Raw genomic sequence first — 21,267 nt, 5'->3', positions numbered from 1 at the left:
ACAGCCCCCGCGCATGCGCCCTGCCCCGCGGCTGCTCTCCTCAGCGCCGGGGTCTCGCGAGATCGGAGGCTCTCGCGGTGCCTCCCCTCAGCGGGGACCGCGCTGAGGCACTGAGGCACTGAGGCGCCGCGCTCTTCTTTTCAAACGCTGTGGTGGTTCCTGCCGGAGGAGACCAAAGCCCTTTCTTTTTTGGCCATGATTGACCCCTTGGAGAATAACCTGTTCGATCTCCCCGACTACGAGAACACAGAAGACGAAAGGTTCCCGCCCCTCCCGCCCCCTGCCTCCCCGGGAGCGGCCGGGGCTGACTGGGCTGAGGCTGGTGGAGGTAGGAGGGCGCCGGGAGCCTCCGGGGTTGAAACGGGGGTTGTACTGGAGCTTGCTGCATAGAAATAGGCTTGTATGGCTTTAAAAAAAAGCAGTCAATTCAAATTGAAGTCGTGCTTGATTCTGTGGATTCGTGCTTGCGGGAAAAGTTCATTTTTGTAGGTTCTGTGGAAGCGAACACGCGCGAGAATGTTGAGTGTAGCATTCCTGCTAGAATTTGGTAGTTCTTGTAGAACGTCTGACCTGGAAAACTTCCAAGGCACTTCAGGACAGTAAAGCAAATTATTTGTGTTTGAGAAAATCTTAGTGCAATCCAGTGGACTGAACGAGCTAATAGAAAGTATAAAGGCTTTATTTTTGCTATTATTTATAGTCAATTATGAGTAAAAGTAACGTTAAGTATGTGTTTCCTTTCACTAGAAAGGATCAGTTTTGGATGGCTACAATTCTTTGATGTATACAAAGTTCTAACTCATGAGTTCCTGATGCTCAGAGAATCAAAATGTTAAGCAAGAAATCAGTGTAATAAATAATTATTCATTCTGAGATGTGATGGACAGCGGTACCTTGTCTGTTGCAGTCAAGTTAGCTCTAATCAAAAAAAACATTAACTTTGGTTCTTAAAATGAACGCAGTCAGGTGCCTACGTAACCTCTTTACTCTGTTTTTGAAGGCTGTACTAGAATTTTGGCTCTCTCAGATTTCAGTGGAAACTTTGGGAAAGATTATTTATGTTTACTGATGTTTTGATTTTTTTTTTCAAGTTTCAGAATTGGCAGAATCTACTCTTGGTACACTTTTCACCAGAAATAAAGTATAAAAGTTCTAAAATAAGGTTGGCTGAAAGAGAAAACTTTTGCTAGAAAAGTTTATTAAGAATAGTAAGGTATCTATTTTCTTACTAGACTTGCATGAGAAGGTAGATGAAATATTGCACTCAAATGCTTGTGACTTGCCCTTCAAATAGGGTAGAAACTTAAATTTTATGTAATGTAATTCCAGTTGTTGCTATTTGTGCTGTGTACTTACAGTATGTTATTTTCTTTGTTAGAACCAGATGGAAACCAGCAGTCACAGACGAAGGATTCTTCTGTAGCTCCACGGAAAGCAGTTAAAAGATCAATACCTAAATTAGATGCTCAAAGGTATTATTGCATAATGTTTCTTTGAATTTGGTATATGTCTGTGGCATAATAATGAAAGTTACAGCAATATCTGCTTGGTCATAGCCAAGTCAAATATCAAGGAGTTTAGAGATGAAAGTGCTTGTGTGGTGTATCTCAACCTTTTATTTGTTGTTTACCTCTGTAATGCTATTGTTAGTCTTAACTTTCTTGAAGTCTCCTTGGGACTTAGTACGTGACTAATAATTTTGTTAATAGATATTAATTATTCATGCATAAGACTCTTCCAGCGTAGTATTGTGGTTTTCTTTAATTTATTTCAAGTGTGTTTCAAAATAAATTCTCAGTTAAACAGTGGCTGTAAATGTTAAAGTATGCTTAACACTCATCTTACTTACAAACTAGGTAAACTCCATGTAAAGGATTTCAGTATTTTCCTTGCTTTTATCACCAAAACTGCTCTAAGTTCCTTCTTAGCGATAGAAAACATCTGAGCTTCCAATTTCTTTCATTTTAAAGATACTGATGAAGTTATTTGGTGATACCACAGGTGGATGCTTTGATCATCTGTCTAACAAGCTTTATTTGGGCAATATGGATATCAGAACTGACCGTTCCATTTTCTTGGCATGTACTCAAAATCAAAAAGCAGCTTGGACTAGGAGTATAGGTATTACGAATTTTGAAAAAAGTCTCATGTCTTACAGCGGTCTTTATTGTATTTCCTTTGTTTTCCTAATGACTTCTAATTCTGCATCTCTCAAATAGAGCTCTGTAGCTTTAGGCAATGTAAGGGAATGTGGATTTTTTTTGTTTGTTTTTATAACAAAAGAAGGTTGGTTTTCAAATAACTTCACCTGTTACAGGTTAGTTTCAGAAAGAGGACTTCCTGCCTTAAGACACATGTTTGACAACGTAAAGTTCAAGGGTAAGGGGCATGAGGTAAGACATAATGAACTTTTCAGTTATTTTCTGGAAGATTAGTTTAAATTGATAGATTTATTGCCTCTCTGTGGGGAGGATTGATACCAATCTCTGGTTAGCCAGTTATGTGCAAGGGGGCTTACTAACAGTAATTTTTGATATTAAAAGTGTATGACATAGCGGTATGTTCTCTACAAACTGCTTTATTGCCTTGGATGTGCTTAGCATACAGACAGACATTTGCTGGCACACTTGCAAGAATGCCATTGTATCTCTGGTTTACAGAGACCACGTACGGTATAAAATTTTCTTACAACTGCAGACACAGAGAAGCTGGACAATACTTTTAATCTGAGCAAAAATCTTTATCAGATAAGGTTATTTAGGTGTATGTCTTTCTGTGTGTTCTAAATATCAAAATAAATATCAGCTGTGCCCCATAAATATTACTTCTTTAGACTGAGATCACACCTAAGTTGCTGACGGGCAACTTTTCAGAAGCTATCAAGTGTTTCACAATATATGCAAATGCTTTCCCTGAGCTCTTATTGTTTTTCTCATAGCTTGAAATTGCACTCACAGACTTCATTATGGGAGGAATGATTACCCAAGCATTGATATTACTTACATTTTCAAGAGACTTTCAAGCTGCAGGTGCTTAATCTTTTTAGAAACATTACTATCATGTTTACTTCTGCAGTCTGCTGACTTAACTTCTAACAGCTGGATATCTTGTTTTATGTTTAAGGCAGAGGACTTGAAGACGCTTATACGACATATGGAACATTGGGCTCATAGATTATTTCCAAAACTGCAATTTGATGATTTTATTGACAAAGTGGAGTCTCTGGGAAGCAAAAAGGAAGTTCAGGCATGTATTGTTCCTGTCAGTTTGTCTTCATGCAATGTGCAGTAGTGTAAGGAACAGGTTTAGAACAATTATACGGCAAAAGATGTAAGTTATACATGCTGCTTAGGTGTATAATGTTATTTTATCTCATTCTAAAAAGTTATTTCCAGTATTTGAAGTATTTAAGGCATCTGGCATTTAGATATAGCCTTTATTTAATGTTTCAGAGAATCTGCTTCAACTTTTACATGGCATCTTTGCCAAAGCGATTTGCTGAAGAGTTCTGGAACTCTTTTTACATTTGAATCTGCAAAAGAAGACTTCGGAAGAATGCTGCTTCGTTTGGCTAAGGGACAGATTAAAGGCTAGGAAAACAATCCACAGCATTCAGTTCAAGTTGAGGGTCAGACACATAATGAAGGGAATATTATTTTAGAGTAATAAAATGTAAAGAGAAATTGCAAATACTATTAAAAACATACCAACGTAACGTGAAAGATTTTGTCACAGGTGAAATGCTAATTTCTCTTGTTTTGCAGACCTGCCTAAAACGGATTAGACTTGATCTTCCTATTTTATCTGAAGACTTCACAGGTAATGAAGGTATGCTTGTTACACTGTTAGTTCAGTGGTTTAAAAATTTTTCTTCCCCTCTTACCAACTAGAAATCAATGCCCATGATACATTTTCATGTTTTAGAAGAAATTGTTGAGTGGTACTCTATATTAAAACCAGGTTTCTGGGGAGGGAGGAAAAAACAAACAAATTTCTGTGAGACTCAGATCTACAAAACTGAACTGGTACTCAGACTGAAGTTCTTTCTGTATATATTTAAAAGTTCATGGCACAGAGGAAGGAAATGAAAAGTGGGTATTAGCACTGGTGGTGTTAGCAACGTTTTTGGAAAAAAAAAAAAATCATTGTCTTTCTACCAGTTCTTACGGTGAAGTCAGGATGTTGAGTCTTCTATAGGGGAAGTACTTACTAATACCTGTGGGCACTGGTGCGTGTGTCAGTCTTGCTGTGTGCCTACTGTTGAGTGTTTCCTCTGATATCAAAATCTATCCACTTAACAAGTAAATATTTCAGGAGTCTCTTCTACTCAGATAGTATTTTTAGATAACTCAGAAACAAACAGGCTCTCTTTTTAAAAAGAGGGAGCGGAGGTCACCTAGTTGTTTGAAAGAAACTTCATTATCAGAAATGAGAGAATTTTGTAGCCCTTCCTAAGGTCTGTTGCAGAGTTTTTTGCTTTTACTCTAATAAGTAAAAGCTGATTGTTCTTGAGACAATTATCTACCCATTTGTCTAGTTTGTGTTCACACCTGGGGAATGAGTTATCCAGTGCTACAGCCTTGCCCTACTTGTGGGTAAAACCTTGGGGGTGGTTAATGCCCTGTGGCTGTCTTTGCTGTTGACTGCATTTGCTGGAAACGGAATGCAGCCGTAAGCAGCCACAAACAGTGAAGTAAGTGGTTCCTGCCGACAGTGTCTGTAGAGTTATCAGATTTTCTGTGCGATGGTTCCATACATCCGTATTTCAGTGCAGTGCTGGTGAGGTCTTGAACCGTGTTAGCCAGTGTACTGCTACAGCCATCAGTCCTCAGTTGACAAACCTGAGTAGGTGTCTTGCATTTTGAAATAAAAACTCAATCTAGGGTATAGTATTAAAAAAACACTTGTCAAGTACCTTCTCTGTTCATGGGCTTCGAGTACTGCGGAGGCACAAGCATACTTGGACTCAGGCACTCTTTCAAAAGAGTGCTCTGCCTTCTCTGTTTGTGGGTGAAGTTCTGTGACAGAATTGGGCTGCCTCCATTTTGCATGTAGCAACTGAGTAAATATTCTGTAATAGTAGTACAGCGAACTCAAAACTATCTAGTGTCTGTGTTGAATCTGTCTCATTCCTGGAACTACCCTTTCCACTTTCCAAAGGGATGGGAAGAAAAGTATCTGGTCTTTTGGTAAGAACAGCTTGAACTCACTGTCCCTTCAACTGTCAGGCACGGCTTACAATTGCTAACTTAGTACCCAGAGCTGTACTTCCCTTAAACTTAGGTATTTATTACCGAAGTGTGTCTGGGTTCTTCTGATTTGTTTCCTATTTTGAGTATCAGGAATAGGGACCTAGACAGATGACTGCAAGTTAAAAACTAAATCACGAAATGATCTTCAGCTTTCATGATTTTAAAATGTAGAACATAATCAGAAACTATTTAAAACTCTTTAACAGATATTGAGCAGCAGAATCCTCTCTATGTTCAAAATGCTGCTTTCTGCCCCTCCTCGCCCTTTTACTCCTTCAATCTTTATCCCAGATGGTGGAGGTGAAAGCAATGGACTGGATACAGCCACTGAGGAAGTGTATCCATGCTCTGGGAACGTAGAATTGGATACTCTGCCTGGTACAACTCTGACAGAAGAGCAACAACAGCGGATCAAGAGGAACAGGCAGCTGGCCTTGGAACGTAGGCAAGCAAAGATGCAGTGCAACAGCCAGTCGCAACACAACGGTAAGAATTCTGACTGAAGTGTTAAGCCAATAAGCTTAGACAACTGAGCTCCTGAGTCAGGAGCCATGATTCGAGTGACAAACTACAGTTACTACGTGCACAGCACCAGCACTTTCTCACTGTGGGCCACCTTGTTTTTCATTTAACAGAGCTCTTTCCTAGTTACCCAGAAGAGGAAGAGTTTAATACCCCAATTGCTCAGGGCCTGGCTGATGTCACAGAAGATCTTCAAGTTGCTGTTACAGAAGCAGAGGACAGAGATACAGAACTGGACAGTGCCAGTGAAAAGCAGAGACCTTTTCCCAGCCCTTGAGCGACTTTCTTAGAACTGGTGGGGTGCTTCGGTTAAGTACTACCCTTTTTATTGAAGAGCTGCTGGCTCTTCACACTCCAACTCCAGAAGTGCAGGGAAGCCCTAACTGTGATGCCTGTGTGGCTGGGCAGAACTGATTTCTTCTCACTGCCAATGAATTGCTCTATATGCTGGCAAACAGGGCACCATCCTTCATCTGCATGTGGGACTTCTGTTATTGTTCACTGATGTTATTTAGGAAGTGTTAATGAGTTTTCTGGCCTACTCTGTCCTGTTCTTACAGTTGATATCCAACTGAATGAACAGGGATGTTGAGAGGTTAAGTTTGTATTCAGGTTTTTAATGGAAGATCTATAACAGGAGTGTTAAGTCTGGACAGGCACCCTGGATTTTTTTTTTAACTCCCTTATCAAGTACCTCTATCTTGTTCTTACACAACAGAAGCGATTAAATTTGAAAGTCAAACCTGAAATTCTTGTTATGAGGCTGTTACACTATGGGCACTGAAAACTTCCCCCTCCCTGGTGCAAGTCAAACATCCTTAGACAAGTACATCTTAGAGGACCATAGTTTGATAAATTAGCTGTATTTCTTCATCTAATCCTCTACCTTGAAGCTGTTTCATGTTCCTTTTACAATACTCTTTTTCCATCTTACGCAATAGCACCAGCCCTAAACTAACCTTTCGGTAGAATGAACATGAAACTAATCCAAAGTTACCAGCATTGTGGTAAAGCTCTGGGATTGGCCTCCAGTATCTTAGGGTAGGCCTGTTCATAACAAACTGAATTTCTGGAAGTTGAATTAAGACACGAAATGAAGTTAGGACAAGAACAGCCTTTACAGCAGGTGGAACAGGTTCATGTCAACAGCTGTTACTTTATGCTGGCTGGAGAACTGCAATTAACAAAGGCTCTAGATTAGCATGACTGAGGGTGCTGTTTGTATGCTTGTAGTTAAGAGTTAAACTTGCTAAACTGTGTTGGAGGGGAATTAACACCTCTAGTAAGTAGAAAGACATCAGGAAATAATTAAGTTTTAAGAAATTAGTTTATGGAGAACAAGGACAAGTAACTTTTTGAATGGCAGCTGAAAGAATGTACTACAGTCTTAAATCTAGAAGATTTATCGTGTATAAAATCTTTTTAAAAGTCACATGTATTCCTAATAAAAATAATTCTTACTTAAAATAGACATTTAGTTTACCTTAAAACAACTCAAATATTTAAATATTGTTTTGTTTTGTTTTTTAGAAACTTAATTGTACAAATTGAATGTGAGTAGAACATCAACAAGCATATGTTAGGTTACAGTTCAAGTTCTGATATCAGCTGAAACATCCAATAGAGCCAAGTCCCTGATCTCCTCTAGCAGCTGGTATAAGCTTGGTCCCTTTGTCTGGCAGTACTGCCGATACTCTTCTTCAATCACTTCAACTCTTGCTTTTTCTTGAGTGTGCTGGGTAGTTTCTGCAGACTGGCTGACTTCTTTTACCAAATCAGATTTCACCACATTGAAATTCTTCTGGGAAACCTCCGTGGCTGAAGTCTGGTACGGTGCATTCTTGATTATTTCAAGCTTGATTGTGTCAGCATGGGAGCGGGACGTCTGCACAAGTATTTTCACCTTAAAAGCAATTCAACAATTATTTTATTTCTCATCATGCTACTTCCTTTTACTTTCTTCAGATTAAATACTCACTGTTATGTGATCGAAAAGACTTAATGTAACTGAATCTCCAGTGGTTGTAGTGGAAGTAATTTTGTTCTGAAACCGCTGAAGCGATCCAGGCTTCCACTCACAGCTTCTGTCACCTCGACAAGAGATGACTAAGCCTTCTTTGTTTTTCATATAAGCAGCACCTTTGATTCCGTATCTTCAAAAAAGCATGAACAGAATCTGTTAAGAATTTCCACCCTTATCAGTTCTCTCACTAATTTTGAAACCAAAGGAGGACTAGTGAGGATTATAGGAAAGCAACAGAAAGGTACAACCAGGGTAGCTTGATAATCCTGCTTCAGAAGCACTTAATGTGTATTATCAAAAAAAGTAACCCTGCAGTATATATGAAAACAGCATGAGATGGTGAGTGAGGTTTTTCAAAAGCAGTGAAGCAGAAGTAAAATACAGTCAGTAATCCATTATCTGTAAGCCCGGAATGCCCAGATAATGGAAAAACAGCAGTGTTACGGGTTATTGGAACTGGTTCTCCGTTAAAAATGAGTTAAGATTCAGCAGCATGAGGGGAGAGGAAAACAGAAAAGCAGTCTATGGTTTACAAAAAATAAAATAGCGTAATCAGTTAATATTTCCTTTCTTAAGGACCAGAGGTGTCCTTACAGCATTCCAGTAATACTTGTGTCTTATTTTTAAACAGCCCCAACTCTAATGAACTTACCTTGGTACAAAAACAAGCACGCCATTTGTTCGAATTGAGTAGATAACACCATCTGCTATGCAGCGCTCATCTGTTTCTGGGGTTTTGTCTTTGAAGTACATGCACTGGAAGAGTTCAGTAGACTGTTTCTGAGCATGCTGGGCTGCCTGGGAGCACCCCCACAAAAAGAGAAGAGAAAACAGCCTACATAAATAATAAGCTTGTTTGGTTTCAGTCTTTATATTCATTTTTCCATGACTTACTCTCCTATAATCCCCCAAAAAATACATGTGAAAGGAAATCCTATCTGTGGTAAAGGTGAGTCATTTTTAGTACTACTCTCAGAAAAAATGTGATAGTTAAGTTAAAAAATAGTAATAATAAAAAAATAAGTGATACTAGGGCATTGTAGTATCCAAAAGCTGCAGTCAAGACTGGTATTCCTTTCCACTGGGCAGCATACAAACACAGAGACACAGACGGTGACCATCTTACCCTGTTCCTGTTATTAATGTGTCTGCACAGTTCCTCAAGATCCTTATTGCTGAGTACTTTATCCTTAACATCTTTAGTTTCCTTCAGAGTGGCTGCCATCAAGAGTCTGTGGACAACTATATCAGCATATCTTCTAATTGGAGAAGTAAAATGAGTGTACTTATCTAGAGCGAGTCCTACAAACAAAAAAGGAAGCAGTGAAAATAAGTCAAAGCAATCAACTGCCTTTCCCCAACAGTTCAGAAATAACATAAATAGTATAAAAAATAAGGTGACAGGATACCGTAATGATGAAACTCCTCTTCAGAACAAGAGCCAGTTGAGAAGTACAATGCATTCGACATTGCATGAGTGGCCATACATCGCAACAGTTTGTTTACAAGTGGATCCAATGGATCATCTGCTTTATCCAGGGACTCAGCCAATGTTTTGTTAGACCTGTCAAAAAAGTGTTAATTCTGAGTAAAGTTACACTGCCCTGATCCTAATAGCCTACACTTAAACTCCTGCAACTTGGAGAACCAAGGACTCCAGCAAAACCTGCTTTTGTCCAGAATGAAACATGCTGAGCTGCTCACAAACCCCTTTGTACAGCAGAGCGCAGCTGATGGATGGAAGGGGGCTCCCAAACAAAATCACTGCTGATGGCCTTCATGCTCTGGGATCTATCGAAATGATACCTCGATGTGATGAGGCTTACAGCCTTCTCATCAGATCCCAACATACATGTTCATTCTGAATTATTTCAAATCTTTTAAAAGACTGTACTGTAATGATTACAAAGCTGAATAGTTAATAGCTTATCTCTAATTAAAGTGGTTAAGATAAGTAGCAAAAGGTACCGTGTGTCTATTGGGAAACCTTTGGCACTGGCACATTCTCGAAGTTCAGTAAAAAATTCCTGTCGTGGCGGAGGATGTTGACGCAGCAAAGCTTGATGAGGGAAGTTTTCTGAAATCTTTTTTGCCACCCAGTGGTTGGCAAGAATCATACATTCTGCTACAGTCTCATGCACCTCCAGTGGCTGCTTGGGGATGAGATCGTGAATGTTTTTTTTGTCATCCAGTTGCACTCGGATTTCTACCCCTTCTAGTTCTAGAGCACCACAGCTGTCCCGCTTAGCTCTAACGTGCCGTGCTATGTCAGTGAGTTTTGATATTGCCCACACCAATTCATCCAATTTCTTCTTTCTAGTTCTTTCATCCAAGTCTTTCAGTTCTGGGATATCATCAACAACACTTGTGTCTCCATCTAATAATCCCTGTGCTACTTCGTAGACTAGCTTGTACGCAGATCGGATGATGGTTTTATTGTAGCAGACTCTCAGTATTTCATAGGACTCTCTTTCTAGTTCCCACAAGACGCTTACAGCATACCTTAAAGAAAAAAAATCACAATGTTATAAACAGTTCTGGTTAGCTTCACATTTCAAGCACATACAACTGCTCCAAATTTACACATTTCATACTGTGTTGATTTTTTTTTTTTACTGGAAATTTTTTTCTTCATGAAACAAACCTGTGTTCAGCAATACTGATAAATAACACACTTAGCTTTCAGTTTTGTGCATCACTTAATAAATGAGGACCAACTACATCAGCAGTATTTTCAATCTACCTGTTGGGCCAGAGTGCACCTAAGATAGAAAGCCAAATCTGTTTTAAAGCACTGATACACTGCAACAGGTACTTTTATTCATATATTTTATTAGCCAGCTGTATCCACTGTGATCATATCTGCACCCTGCATATCCTCATTTTCAGCCAGCGAACCTACCCTGTAAATTGTATATAAAAAAAAGCAGGGTAACAGGGTAACAACACATTTGAGAAACAGGAACACATATGCATTTTGGCAAGGTAAAGGATTACAAAGCAGTCGCCTTCCCTGAACACCATAGAAACAGAAGTTATTTTTAAACATACATTATTCTTTCAGTTGAAGACTTAGTAACAATGCAAAGCATGCACACAATTAATAAACAGAGAGACTGGTAGCAACAACTAAATTACTTGCAAAAATCTCTTTTGTCAGAAATATCACCAAATCTTACCTATTGACTCCACTAAGAAGAGAGCATATGTCAGCACTCAATACAGCGGGCAGCATATCGTAACGACGATCTGCCAAATAGTAAGTCGTTGCCCTGAAGAATAAAACACAGTCACTGTTCTTCTCACTGTGACTCATTGGTGTTTATCTGCCAAGCAGTTTGCAAAATAACTATGGCGTCAGCAGAACGTGACACACAGTATGATTTTAGAAGGCTGTTCTTAACGTTATTCTTACCCAACACACACATGCGGCACTGAAGGTAAATTATTAAAACGACTATTTGTATAAGCACAAGCCTAAGTTTGCCTTCCTCTGTATCTCCCACTTGCAATAAAGGCAGAGCTAGGTAGGACTGTACAAAATAAGCTCAGCTCAAAAGAGGTCATTTTAATGGCTATACAAATATCTTTGCTGGCCATTAAGTTTACATTTCTTTGTATCTACAGAAATACAATATTTCTTTGTATCTACAGAGAACAATACATTTCATAAAGCGATTCAGTGGTCTGAGTTCAAAACAGTGGTAATAACAGAAAAAAAGTATGGAATATAACATAAGGTTAAATATTAAAAACAAGAACTCTTCCAAAAGAATTAACAGAACTTCTCAATGTTTCTTCAGGATAGCACGTATGGAGGTTGGAAGTTTGCAATTTTTTAATTTTTAGAAAATACATTACCTTGCTCTTGCCTCAACATCAGTGTAAGAATTCGCTGCCACAAAGTAGGTTACATCTGCAATGTGGACACCCAGCTCTAGATTGCCATTAGGCAGAGTTCTAACGGATAGCGCGTCATCAACATCCTCACAGCCTTTCGGGTCAATGCTGAATATCAAGTGTGTATCTCTCAAGTCGAGACGTTTTTTTTCCTCCTCTGGATTCACCTTCCATGGATTCTTTGAAGAACTCGTGGGCATTTCGCTCATCTGTACAAAAACAGTGATGAACATACAGTTACATCTTTCCTATAAAATGAAGCCAACAAATCAAAATAAATTAGCTCTTGCTTTTGTAATCCATTGATAGTTCTGTGTTGGTGTACTTTTCCATCCCTGACAAATTTTTTCCTTGCATTTTCCAAGTCAGTCTACTACATTTACTTTCCAGAAAGTGTAAAAGAATATCTGAAAGAATGCTACATATATTATTATCAACTGATATTACTGTAGTGATATTGCAGCTCTGGCCAACATCAACACTGTACATTGTTTCTTACATTCTTTTTATTTTCTTCAATTAATTTTAGGTAAAAATCAAAATACTTCCCTGTGAGAGCTGTTTCCCATCCTGGTTGAGGACAAAAAGGATTTAAAGCAATGATTTCAACAGGTCTTGGCCTTTAGGATCAGTACTATAAACATATCAGTATCTTAACAGTCTACAACAAATTAGAACTAAGAGTTTGAAATCTCCTTATACTGAACAGATTATCTTCAAATCATTCTTGACTTGAAAATTCTTAGTATCTCTAGAACCACTGATATCCACAAGTAATTCCAGAAAAATACTCTAAAAATAGTTTTCAGTTTTCAAAAGCCTGCTGCCAATACGCTCAGCTGAAAGAGGACCCCCCTCTTTGAGGAACAAGAGCCTAGAAATGAACAGAAAAGAATGTACCTAATCACAAAGACTAACCTGGATTTCTGAGAAAGGGGCTACAGAAATGCTGTTCTCCACCAGAATAGCTGCAATTTCCCCTTCAAGATCTCCAATTCTTCCCAAAACCCTCACAAAGTGTCCATTTGGATATACAGAATTTGATTCCCAAGAATCAATGCGCACAACAACTCTGTACTCCTGCAACAAGACAATTCTTCTGTTAAAACAGCAATCTGCTCCTGACAAGCAATGAACATAAACATTCTTCAGAGGCAAACATAGCAATCCAAAGAGACAAGCAACAAGCAACTCTAAAAACGCTTCAGAAAGGAAAAAGAAACCCATGATCAGAAGCTTACTGAGAATTACATTTATTTCCCAATAAATGACTCATTTGGGTTCATTATATAAAAAAATCTCTATCTTGAAATAAATAAATATTGAGGAAAAAAAAGACATAACCAAGATGTAAACAAGTATTCCTATACCACAGAATACAATTGGAATTTACAGCAGCTAGGAATGGACAAGGCCATGTTTCTTGCTTCTACAGGAATGGCTGGCCAATCATCATCGTTCATTAGCAATTTGTTGAAAAGCTCTCCTTCATACTTTCACCAGTTATATATAGTCATAGAGCCAATAAAGCTGCAAGGGTTATTGCATTTCAGACCCCTAATATGACTCTGAATTTATCAGGAAACAAAAGAGAACAAAGCAACAAAAATACACAAAGCGAGCAGTGTACAAATGCTCAGGGTACCGGGACTGTGGTGCATCCAGAACTATGATATGCTTTATTACCTGAAGGTTACAGTTTTGACAGGAATTGAACACATTTCTTCACATTGAACTGTGTCCTGCTTCCACAAACCTAACTTGATTAATAGTTCTCTACCTGTCTTTTTGCCTTGAAAACATCATGAGAGCATATAACACCCAGGCAATTTTGTAGGAATACAGAACTGAGAAACGCTTCTGCCAAATTACCTGTAGTGCTTCAGCTTGCTGCGTACTGATCCGGATTTTGGGAATTCTGTAGTCCCAAGGTGTAACAAGGATTTTCTGAGCATTTCTGCCCTGGGACTGGCTTTCTTCTTTAGAAGGGAAAGTGACCACATAATCCCTCCAGTTCTTTTGAATGATTCCAACAACTTTACCTTTTAATAAGGGACATTGTTGGTAGTACGTTAAAGAGTTAAATAGGGACACGAAAGCAAACGCGGGAGAGGTATAGAAGATCCATTGCTTTGTAATATGAACTAATGATTTCCACAAATCTGTATTATAATTGCTAACAACTTATATTATGCAGGAAACAATACAAGTTTGTAATAAATTATCGTTGGCACATCCAGCTTTTAATGAGCTTTTATTCCTGTGGATACTAATGAAGACTAACTCATTGTATAGATTTAAACTGATACAACACATAAATTATTCAGCGAGATTCTCACTACTACCAAAACATGTCTAAGTCTAGTAAAAAAAAAAAAAGAAAATATTTACTAGCAAAGACCAAAATTAAACAGTATTTTCTGGTAGGAAGAGAACTAATCTTGAACTTTTAACTCTGACCTCAGCACACTCATAAGATGCAGGGAAGGGACTATAAAATAAAGACTACAATACAGATCAGACCAAAAAGGTGAGGTAGTCTTAATAAAATATTGTATCATTCTATCTACTTTACCTGTGGGCATAGGATCACCAGTGGTGTCTGCAGGTGCTTTATCCTCCGTCTCATTTTCACAAAGGGCAACAATCCTTCCTTTCCATTCTTGCGAAGGTAGTAACTCTACAGCTACCACATCACCGTGGATTGCACGATTTCGAGCTCTGGCCCCATAAATAAGGATGTCACTTTGAAGGTCTAAATTTAAAATAAAAATAAAAAGAAATAGGAACTACTAAAAAATTCAAAATTTGAACATTTGAAAGTATTTACTAGTGAAAGCTGAGACAAAATACTTGTGCAAGCAAAAAGTGCTGTTCCCTCAAAGGTAGTAATTACCAGAAAGACAATACCGGTGTTCTGATCTGATCCTAAAAGCATTTTTCCTATTACAATCACAATGACCAGCTCCAAAATCCTGCCAACATCTATGCAAACATTTATTTCAACCAAACGAGTGGTCATATAAAGTTTGAGCAAGCACAAATGAAACAATTTGCATCAATATTTAACTTCAGAAAAAGTCTAGAGAAACTCATTAGTAGGACAAGAGTCCAAAACACAGCCAAAGGTACTAAGAATGTGGAAGGAGGATATACAGGGTACTGTCTTCTCAGGAGGTCCGATCTCTGGGTTAATCTCTAGCCTCCTTTCTAGAGCATAAAGGGAAAAAAAAAAAAAAAAAAGCATTGCAGTATCTGAGCTTTCATCTTGATTAATAACTGAACAGCTATATATATATATATATATATATATATATATGTATATGGTGATGTGGAATCACATAAAAAGCACAGACAGCATCAAGAAGTCATTGAACACATCCTCTCATTGTCTTTTCACCTGTTTCTTTGCTGCCAAATCCCTGAAGTCGAACAAAGGCTTCCAATTGTGCTCGATGTTTATTGACATTGAGTGTACCCTAAAAGTAATAAACCAATAAACAGAATGAAATAGCCACATCTCTAAATAGCAAACTTTAAAGTATACGTTTTTCTTCTTCCAACAATTTTTAGATAAATTAGTTGTTTTCATTGATATTTACGTTATGTTGGACAGGACTGTACTCTCTACAGAGAGAGAACGTACAATGAGACCTCTAAGCACTCACTTCTGTAAAGGAATGCCAAGTTCTTTTAAATGCTCTATTTAACTTAAGGTGGTAAAGGTCATTTTATTCAAAGCATAGACAGTATAAGATTACTTTTGTTGCCTGCCCTAATACTGAATCTCCACATCTCAAGAAAAAAAGAAAACTCAAGTCTATCTGTTCACGTTCTGTTTTCACCTCACTAGTGAAACAGTCAAGCAAAGAACAAATTACTGCCTCTAATTCTTTAAATTATTTCTTAACTGAAACCCACCAACAATTAAGGCGCTGACAAGCTAAAAAACTGTAAATTAACTTCACTGAGATATAGACTCTGTGCAAATGAAGTAAGAAATGCTGCCCTCATACAGCATTATCTATATTTGAGAATTAGATACAGTTGTTCCATATCACACGTGGCACAAGACTGCATCTTTCTGTGTATAATCTCTAAATAGCAACTGACCTGAATATATCTTCCAGATTTGATCCCAGCCTCCAGTATTTCCATGGGTAAGTGCTCAGGATATTCTTTTCCATTGTTTTCTTGGCTTTCAGTCTCCCGTTCATGCCGAGCTTGAACTATAGAGTCAAAGAGTTCATGGGCAGCCTTTAAGTCAGGCCAAAAGTTATCCAAGTAATTCTGTATGCACATATATTAACAAACAAGAAAAGATTTAGAGGTCACTGTTATTTTAATAATGCTTTATTTGAAAAGCCTATTATAGACGAGCTGTCTCATGCTCTCATGAGGTGTCTAGTGCTCGCTAACACGTGCTCAGACTGCATTTCCAAATGGTAGTGATGTGTCTGCTCTAAATACCACAGATTTGTTCCAGATTCACCCTAAGCCATTTGGTAAATATAACAAAAGAGATATGACTGTTAGGAAAACATCCTAAACTAGAGATTCTCAAACTTGTGCTAGCAATATACCCCATCCAAGCTACATAATTATTGTAAAGTGCCACAGCAAAATCATCAAACTGGCAACCCACTATTATCTGTATGCATTTTGTATGATTCTCTGTACTACATTTGAACCACACTCAAAGGAACAATTTGAGCATAGTCATTTTTATACAAATTTGAAGTAAATCTGGTTGGTTTTACTTAATATCCTATCACGGCTAAACATAAACATCCTATCCATGTATCCAGCTGAATACAAGCAGTATCAGAGATCAACAACTAAATGACAAATCAATTACCTTTTCATGCATCATTGTATCCTATATAGTCAAGGCTAACACATGCTGTCAGAATAATGCTGAATATTTCGGCTACTTCTGTTTATGGAATGCTTGCACTACAGATTTAGACATGTGGCTGAGGTAACCTATTATTGGTCACAGTGCCAAATTCTTTAAAAACAAGGAAAACAATAAAAAGGGCTCCTAAGAAGGATGATCTGTATCTTTAAAGCTGCTGCTTTTCTTTTCAGTTCTCTGCTTTGCTCACTCACCATTTTTAATGACATTCCCATGTCAGACACCTTTGCTATCTTTGAGAAATGAAGTCATGAGTTAGCATTGTAGAATTTTTACATGTAAACTCCGAAATGATTTGCACTATACATTGGGCTTTAAAGTACTTGCTTTGTCATTTTGATGAAGCACCAAGGCAACCTTCTTCTATTTTCCTGGCATGTTACCTTGAAGGAAATCACAAACACTCCTTCTGTTTCATTTCCGTACTGCCTGATAGCATCTTCATCTTCTGTTACCATAACAACTGGCATCTGACCCAAGCAGTGATTGTAATACCAGACTGCTGCATTGTAAATACTCCTAGAAAAGCAAAGTTTGAAATAAGACTCCTGGTTTATCTCATTTGCTACTTGCAAGACATTTGCAGACTTTGTATAAATGAGATTTTGGTTTTACACTTATACTTGTGAGATACATACAACAAGCTACATAAATTTTTGAGGGTATAAAGTTTATGTGCCACACAAGAGCACTGAGAGGACAGAAAAAGAAAGTGCTTCCTCCCCAGTACATCTGTATGTGCCCCAGCTGAAACATCACATATTATTCCTCTGAATGAATGCTTGGAAAAATGTAGTTGGAACTGCCAGGAGTCCAGCTCTGTGGGGTTTGTAGGCTATGAGACACTACATCTAATGGGATCTAAAGTGTTCTGTTTATTATGCTAAAGCACCCTGTAAAATTGTTGTCCAACTTTAAAATGATCAATGCTTTTTATTTTAGCATTATTGCATTTAATTAACATTTGTCTGTTTTCCTCTGAAAACAACGTTGAAACTTTCTTAATCACAAAAGGACATTCTGGACTTTTATAATTATTGTGAACTGTTCCAGAGCTAAGCAGAGGAAGAGCATGAACTCTTACATAGCCAGTGTCTACTAATATTTCTACATACAATGTCATGATGTTATTCAGTGTAGTACTATGCAAGTTAAAGCAAACCTGGTCTGCCATTTCTCCATCAATTCTCCCTTCTCTCTTGGCCGGTATGAATGCTGGTGGAATTCATTAGCAAACACTATACAGTCATGACGGGCATCCTTCACTAGATTTCGCAACTTGTTGTACTGTCTGGAATACAAAAAAAGATCAATATAACATTGTCAAAAGAAAGCACGGGAGTATTTTAATTCCAGATGAAAATATGACTGAAAAACTCAAGGAAAATTACTATAATTCATAAAGAAATGCATTTATTAAATTCTGCAATTGACAATAAAACCTAAAAAAACATCTGTAAGCAAGCTTTTCTAATTTTCATTATGAATGCTTCTGAGTTTTAAACATAGTTGTTTTCCAATGAGCCCCACAAAACATTGTAAATGTTCAGGAGCTTATTTTATTATTTCTGAGACGAGACATATTTTTTCAAAGATGTTTATGCTTTATTAATCCTGGAAGACCTTGATAGCAAACTGCACTCTCATATGCTACAGCAATATGGTTTGTGTCTGATAAGGTAAGTACCATGTACTAGTATTACTTGCTCCTCAAAGACAAGTGCTCAATCTGTAATATAGCAGGAACAAAACCACATGCATAATTTAGTTGTTGCATACAATACATCATTACTGCAAATTCTCTTTAATTCCTGTAACAAGCCATTTGATTAGTTAATAATGTTACAGTCTTAATATTAATATTCACTATTAAGTGAAAAATATGCCAAGCATTGACACCTACGGATCACAAAGGATCACAGTTCTTTCTCTTCTGTAAAATCATATTAAGACACTTGAAAGACCTGAAAACTATTTAAGCACAGCATTTTGCTGACTTTGGGTAGCTGTGCTTAAATATGTATTTTACAAACTTAATATGTTACTGCAATCTATATTAAAAAATGAGTTATTACAGGATAAGTACCTGCGACCTTTTTGATGTTGCACAGCTTGACACGCTGTTTGCATGAAAATAATACCTTTCAGCTCAGGAAACTCAAGAACCTCAAGGTAATCTTGAACAACCTTCCAGTCTGGGACAATGTAATGAGTCACATCATCTGATAACAATTTGCCATCTAAAACACAATTCAGAGGTTAAAGGTTTAAACTTTCAGTTGCAATACTGCTCTCTTAAAAACGCCTTCAAATGCCCGGACATTAGAGTTGTGTGTCTTCAAAGGTATACATATGTATTTTTCTGATGAACAAAGTTATAATGACTTCTATAGTACAATTCTGTGGTACAATCTCAACAATTTGTGACAGAGCCCTTTTGCTATCCATGGATGCCAAAATATAGGGTAAATTCCATCCAAATGTGTGAAAAAGATGCAATTTCATTGGGAAAAGGAAGTTACTTGAAGTGTAACATTCCTTTTTTTTTTTTTTCTCTGCTTCCACATGAAAAGAGAGACGATATATCTACCAGAGAAAATCTTTTCATGGAATTATTCAAAGGATGTACTGCTTCCACAGATCTCTCTATTCAACATTATCCATTTACAGCAAGCTCTTTTTGTGCTCCTTCGAATAAAAGAATACAGATAAGAGAAGACATTCTCAAATCTAAACTATTACCATCATTGCCAATTCTCTCTATTAGAGACTCCATCCCTTAGGCATACGCCATCAAAATATCACAACAAACCCCTCATAGATTAAATCTTAAAATGTCCCCCCAAATTAATTAGTTTAATTACTTTAGATATTTCAGTGATTATCCACTAAACTTTTATCCGGCAGGCATTAACTCCTCTGTATTTTTTCTCGGTATCTATTCATCCCTTACAATATTATAGAAACAACTGCTGAATTTAGTGCAGGCAAATTATAAAGAATAAAACTACACAGATCTTGACAAGTCAGGTTATTGTCATGAATTTCTTAGAAGCTGTCACAGGACAAACCGTCTATTAATTGTTATCACTAGAAGTTTGATTCCAGTAAGTACGATTCTGCATACCGTAACAAGGCTACATCTCACTCTGAAGGTATATAATGGATGATGGCAGAATGCACATAGGAAAGCTAATATTTATTAATAATTCAGAAGAGCGTTAAAACTGAAGTGTCACTTGAAGAGTTATGTGATCTGCTCATGTTAAGCTATCCTTTTCTAACCCATACATCTAGATCAGAATAACTTTTAAGTAAGAACCGCATGCCATTAAAGGTATCTATAGATTCATGATTCATGATTTATGTAGGCGGTTTCTCACAGCACATAAAGAAAGTCTGATCAGCACAGTGTGTAGAGTCAGGAATAAAAATAAATGTTCTCCTTACCTCTGAGTTACCTGGAATAATTATAAAGGGACATATTCTGACACTCACCTACAGCACAATTTACGTTCAGGCCCAGAAGAGGGAAAGTTAGGCATGGGGAGGGAGGTAAGACTTTTGTCTGGTATGTGTCTGTAATTTATCCTTAGGGAATTCAGAACTAAATTCAATATGCTCCTCTACAGCACCGAGATCCATAAGGGAGCAGAAATTATAACTAGTCCTGACACCCTAGCTCACAATAACGAACAATTATGCTTAATTAATTAACAGAAATAACTGCTGATGCAGAATAACAAATGCTTCATGATAACCCCTTGGCTGCATCAACAGGTAAGGCACACAATGTAGCTCACACTATAAAGCATCACCCTGCAGAAATTAATGTACATGTAAGAACTTTTTAAAAAGCAAAGCGCATAAATGAAATGCACATGTAAAAGGTGTTTTAAAAAAGCCAAGTGTGAAACATGGGCGTTTTCTGTTACACCTCCATGCCACTTCAGCCTTTTACCCCGGTCACCAAGCTGTTGCCAGTCAATTCCTGCATCAACCCCCGTCTCTTTTCTGTTCATTTTTTTCCTCCCCTAACACTCCGTTTACTCCTGACAGGTTTTGCCCTGAAGCAGCACTCCCCCCATGCCCCCGAGCTGCTCATTTCCCCCCTGTTCCGTGTGCTGCCGCCCCTCACACCACCCCTAAAGTTCAGGACGGCAGAGGGAGGATTCCAGCTTTTAAAAAACTTTCCCCTTTCCCCATCTCCCCCCTTCCCCGGCTCCCCGCTGCCCTTTTCTCTCCTCAGCCCGCCACTGCCCCGCCGGTTCCTGTCAGGCCCCGTCGGCGGCGGGCTGAGGCGCCCCGGGACGAGCCCGGGCGCCCTCCCTCAGCCCCCGGAGCTCGGCTCCCTCAGCTCTCGTCCCCCCTTCCCCTTCCTCCCGGAGCCCTCCCCGCCGGCCCGCTCACCGCCGGGGCAGCCGGCCCGGCACAGGGCGCTGCGGCACGGCACATCGAGCCGCAGGTAGTGCTCCCTCACGACGCGCACCGAGCGGCCCTGCTGGCTCCGTAGCTGCAGGACTTTCTCCGTACGGAGCATTTCGGCCGAGACACGGCTCGGCCAGGCCCGGCACGGCCCCGGGCTCGCCGCCCGCCTGCGCACGGGGCGAGAGGCGGTGCTGCATGGAGAGGGAGGGACGGAGAGGAGCGGA

At 38.6% G+C, this 21,267-nt stretch overlaps 2 protein-coding genes and 1 non-coding gene across 4 annotated transcripts; 2 read left to right on the top strand and 1 right to left on the bottom strand.

The window, feature by feature from the left end:
* Positions 1–60: 60 nt before the first annotated feature.
* On the top strand, positions 61–7,245 carry TIPIN (TIMELESS interacting protein). Of its 2 annotated transcripts, none has more exons than XM_027466492.3 (7): positions 61–328; positions 1,379–1,472; positions 2,318–2,393; positions 3,124–3,246; positions 3,765–3,819; positions 5,544–5,738; positions 5,888–7,245. In XM_027466492.3, exons 1-7 carry the CDS (start codon positions 196–198, stop codon positions 6,049–6,051), a joined length of 840 nt encoding a protein of 279 aa, XP_027322293.3. In that variant the 5' UTR covers positions 61–195; the 3' UTR covers positions 6,052–7,245. The 2 variants fall into 2 exon arrangements, with proteins under 2 accessions (XP_027322293.3, XP_027322292.3); XM_027466491.3 differs by having other exon boundaries at positions 62–328; positions 3,765–3,828.
* Positions 4,624–4,759, top strand: LOC113844921 (small Cajal body-specific RNA 14). Its single transcript, XR_003499950.3, has one exon. It is a non-coding gene; the product is annotated as a small Cajal body-specific RNA 14 (non-coding RNA).
* On the bottom strand, positions 7,083–21,267 carry DIS3L (DIS3 like exosome 3'-5' exoribonuclease). The gene is made up of 17 exons (XM_027466487.3): positions 21,026–21,267; positions 18,702–18,855; positions 17,778–17,906; positions 16,999–17,134; positions 15,811–15,987; positions 15,098–15,176; positions 14,273–14,452; positions 13,570–13,739; positions 12,616–12,777; positions 11,659–11,906; positions 10,977–11,069; positions 9,766–10,299; positions 9,207–9,361; positions 8,924–9,099; positions 8,450–8,595; positions 7,753–7,927; positions 7,083–7,677 (listed from the first exon to the last, which is right to left on the bottom strand). Exons 1-17 carry the CDS (start codon positions 21,153–21,155, stop codon positions 7,366–7,368), a joined length of 3,156 nt encoding a protein of 1,051 aa, XP_027322288.3. The 5' UTR covers positions 21,156–21,267; the 3' UTR covers positions 7,083–7,365.

The sequence above is a fragment of the Anas platyrhynchos genome, chromosome 11, assembly GCF_047663525.1.
Source record: "Anas platyrhynchos isolate ZD024472 breed Pekin duck chromosome 11, IASCAAS_PekinDuck_T2T, whole genome shotgun sequence".
Lineage (NCBI taxonomy): Eukaryota > Metazoa > Chordata > Aves > Anseriformes > Anatidae > Anas > Anas platyrhynchos.
This window is presented reverse-complemented; position numbering and strand designations above follow the sequence as displayed.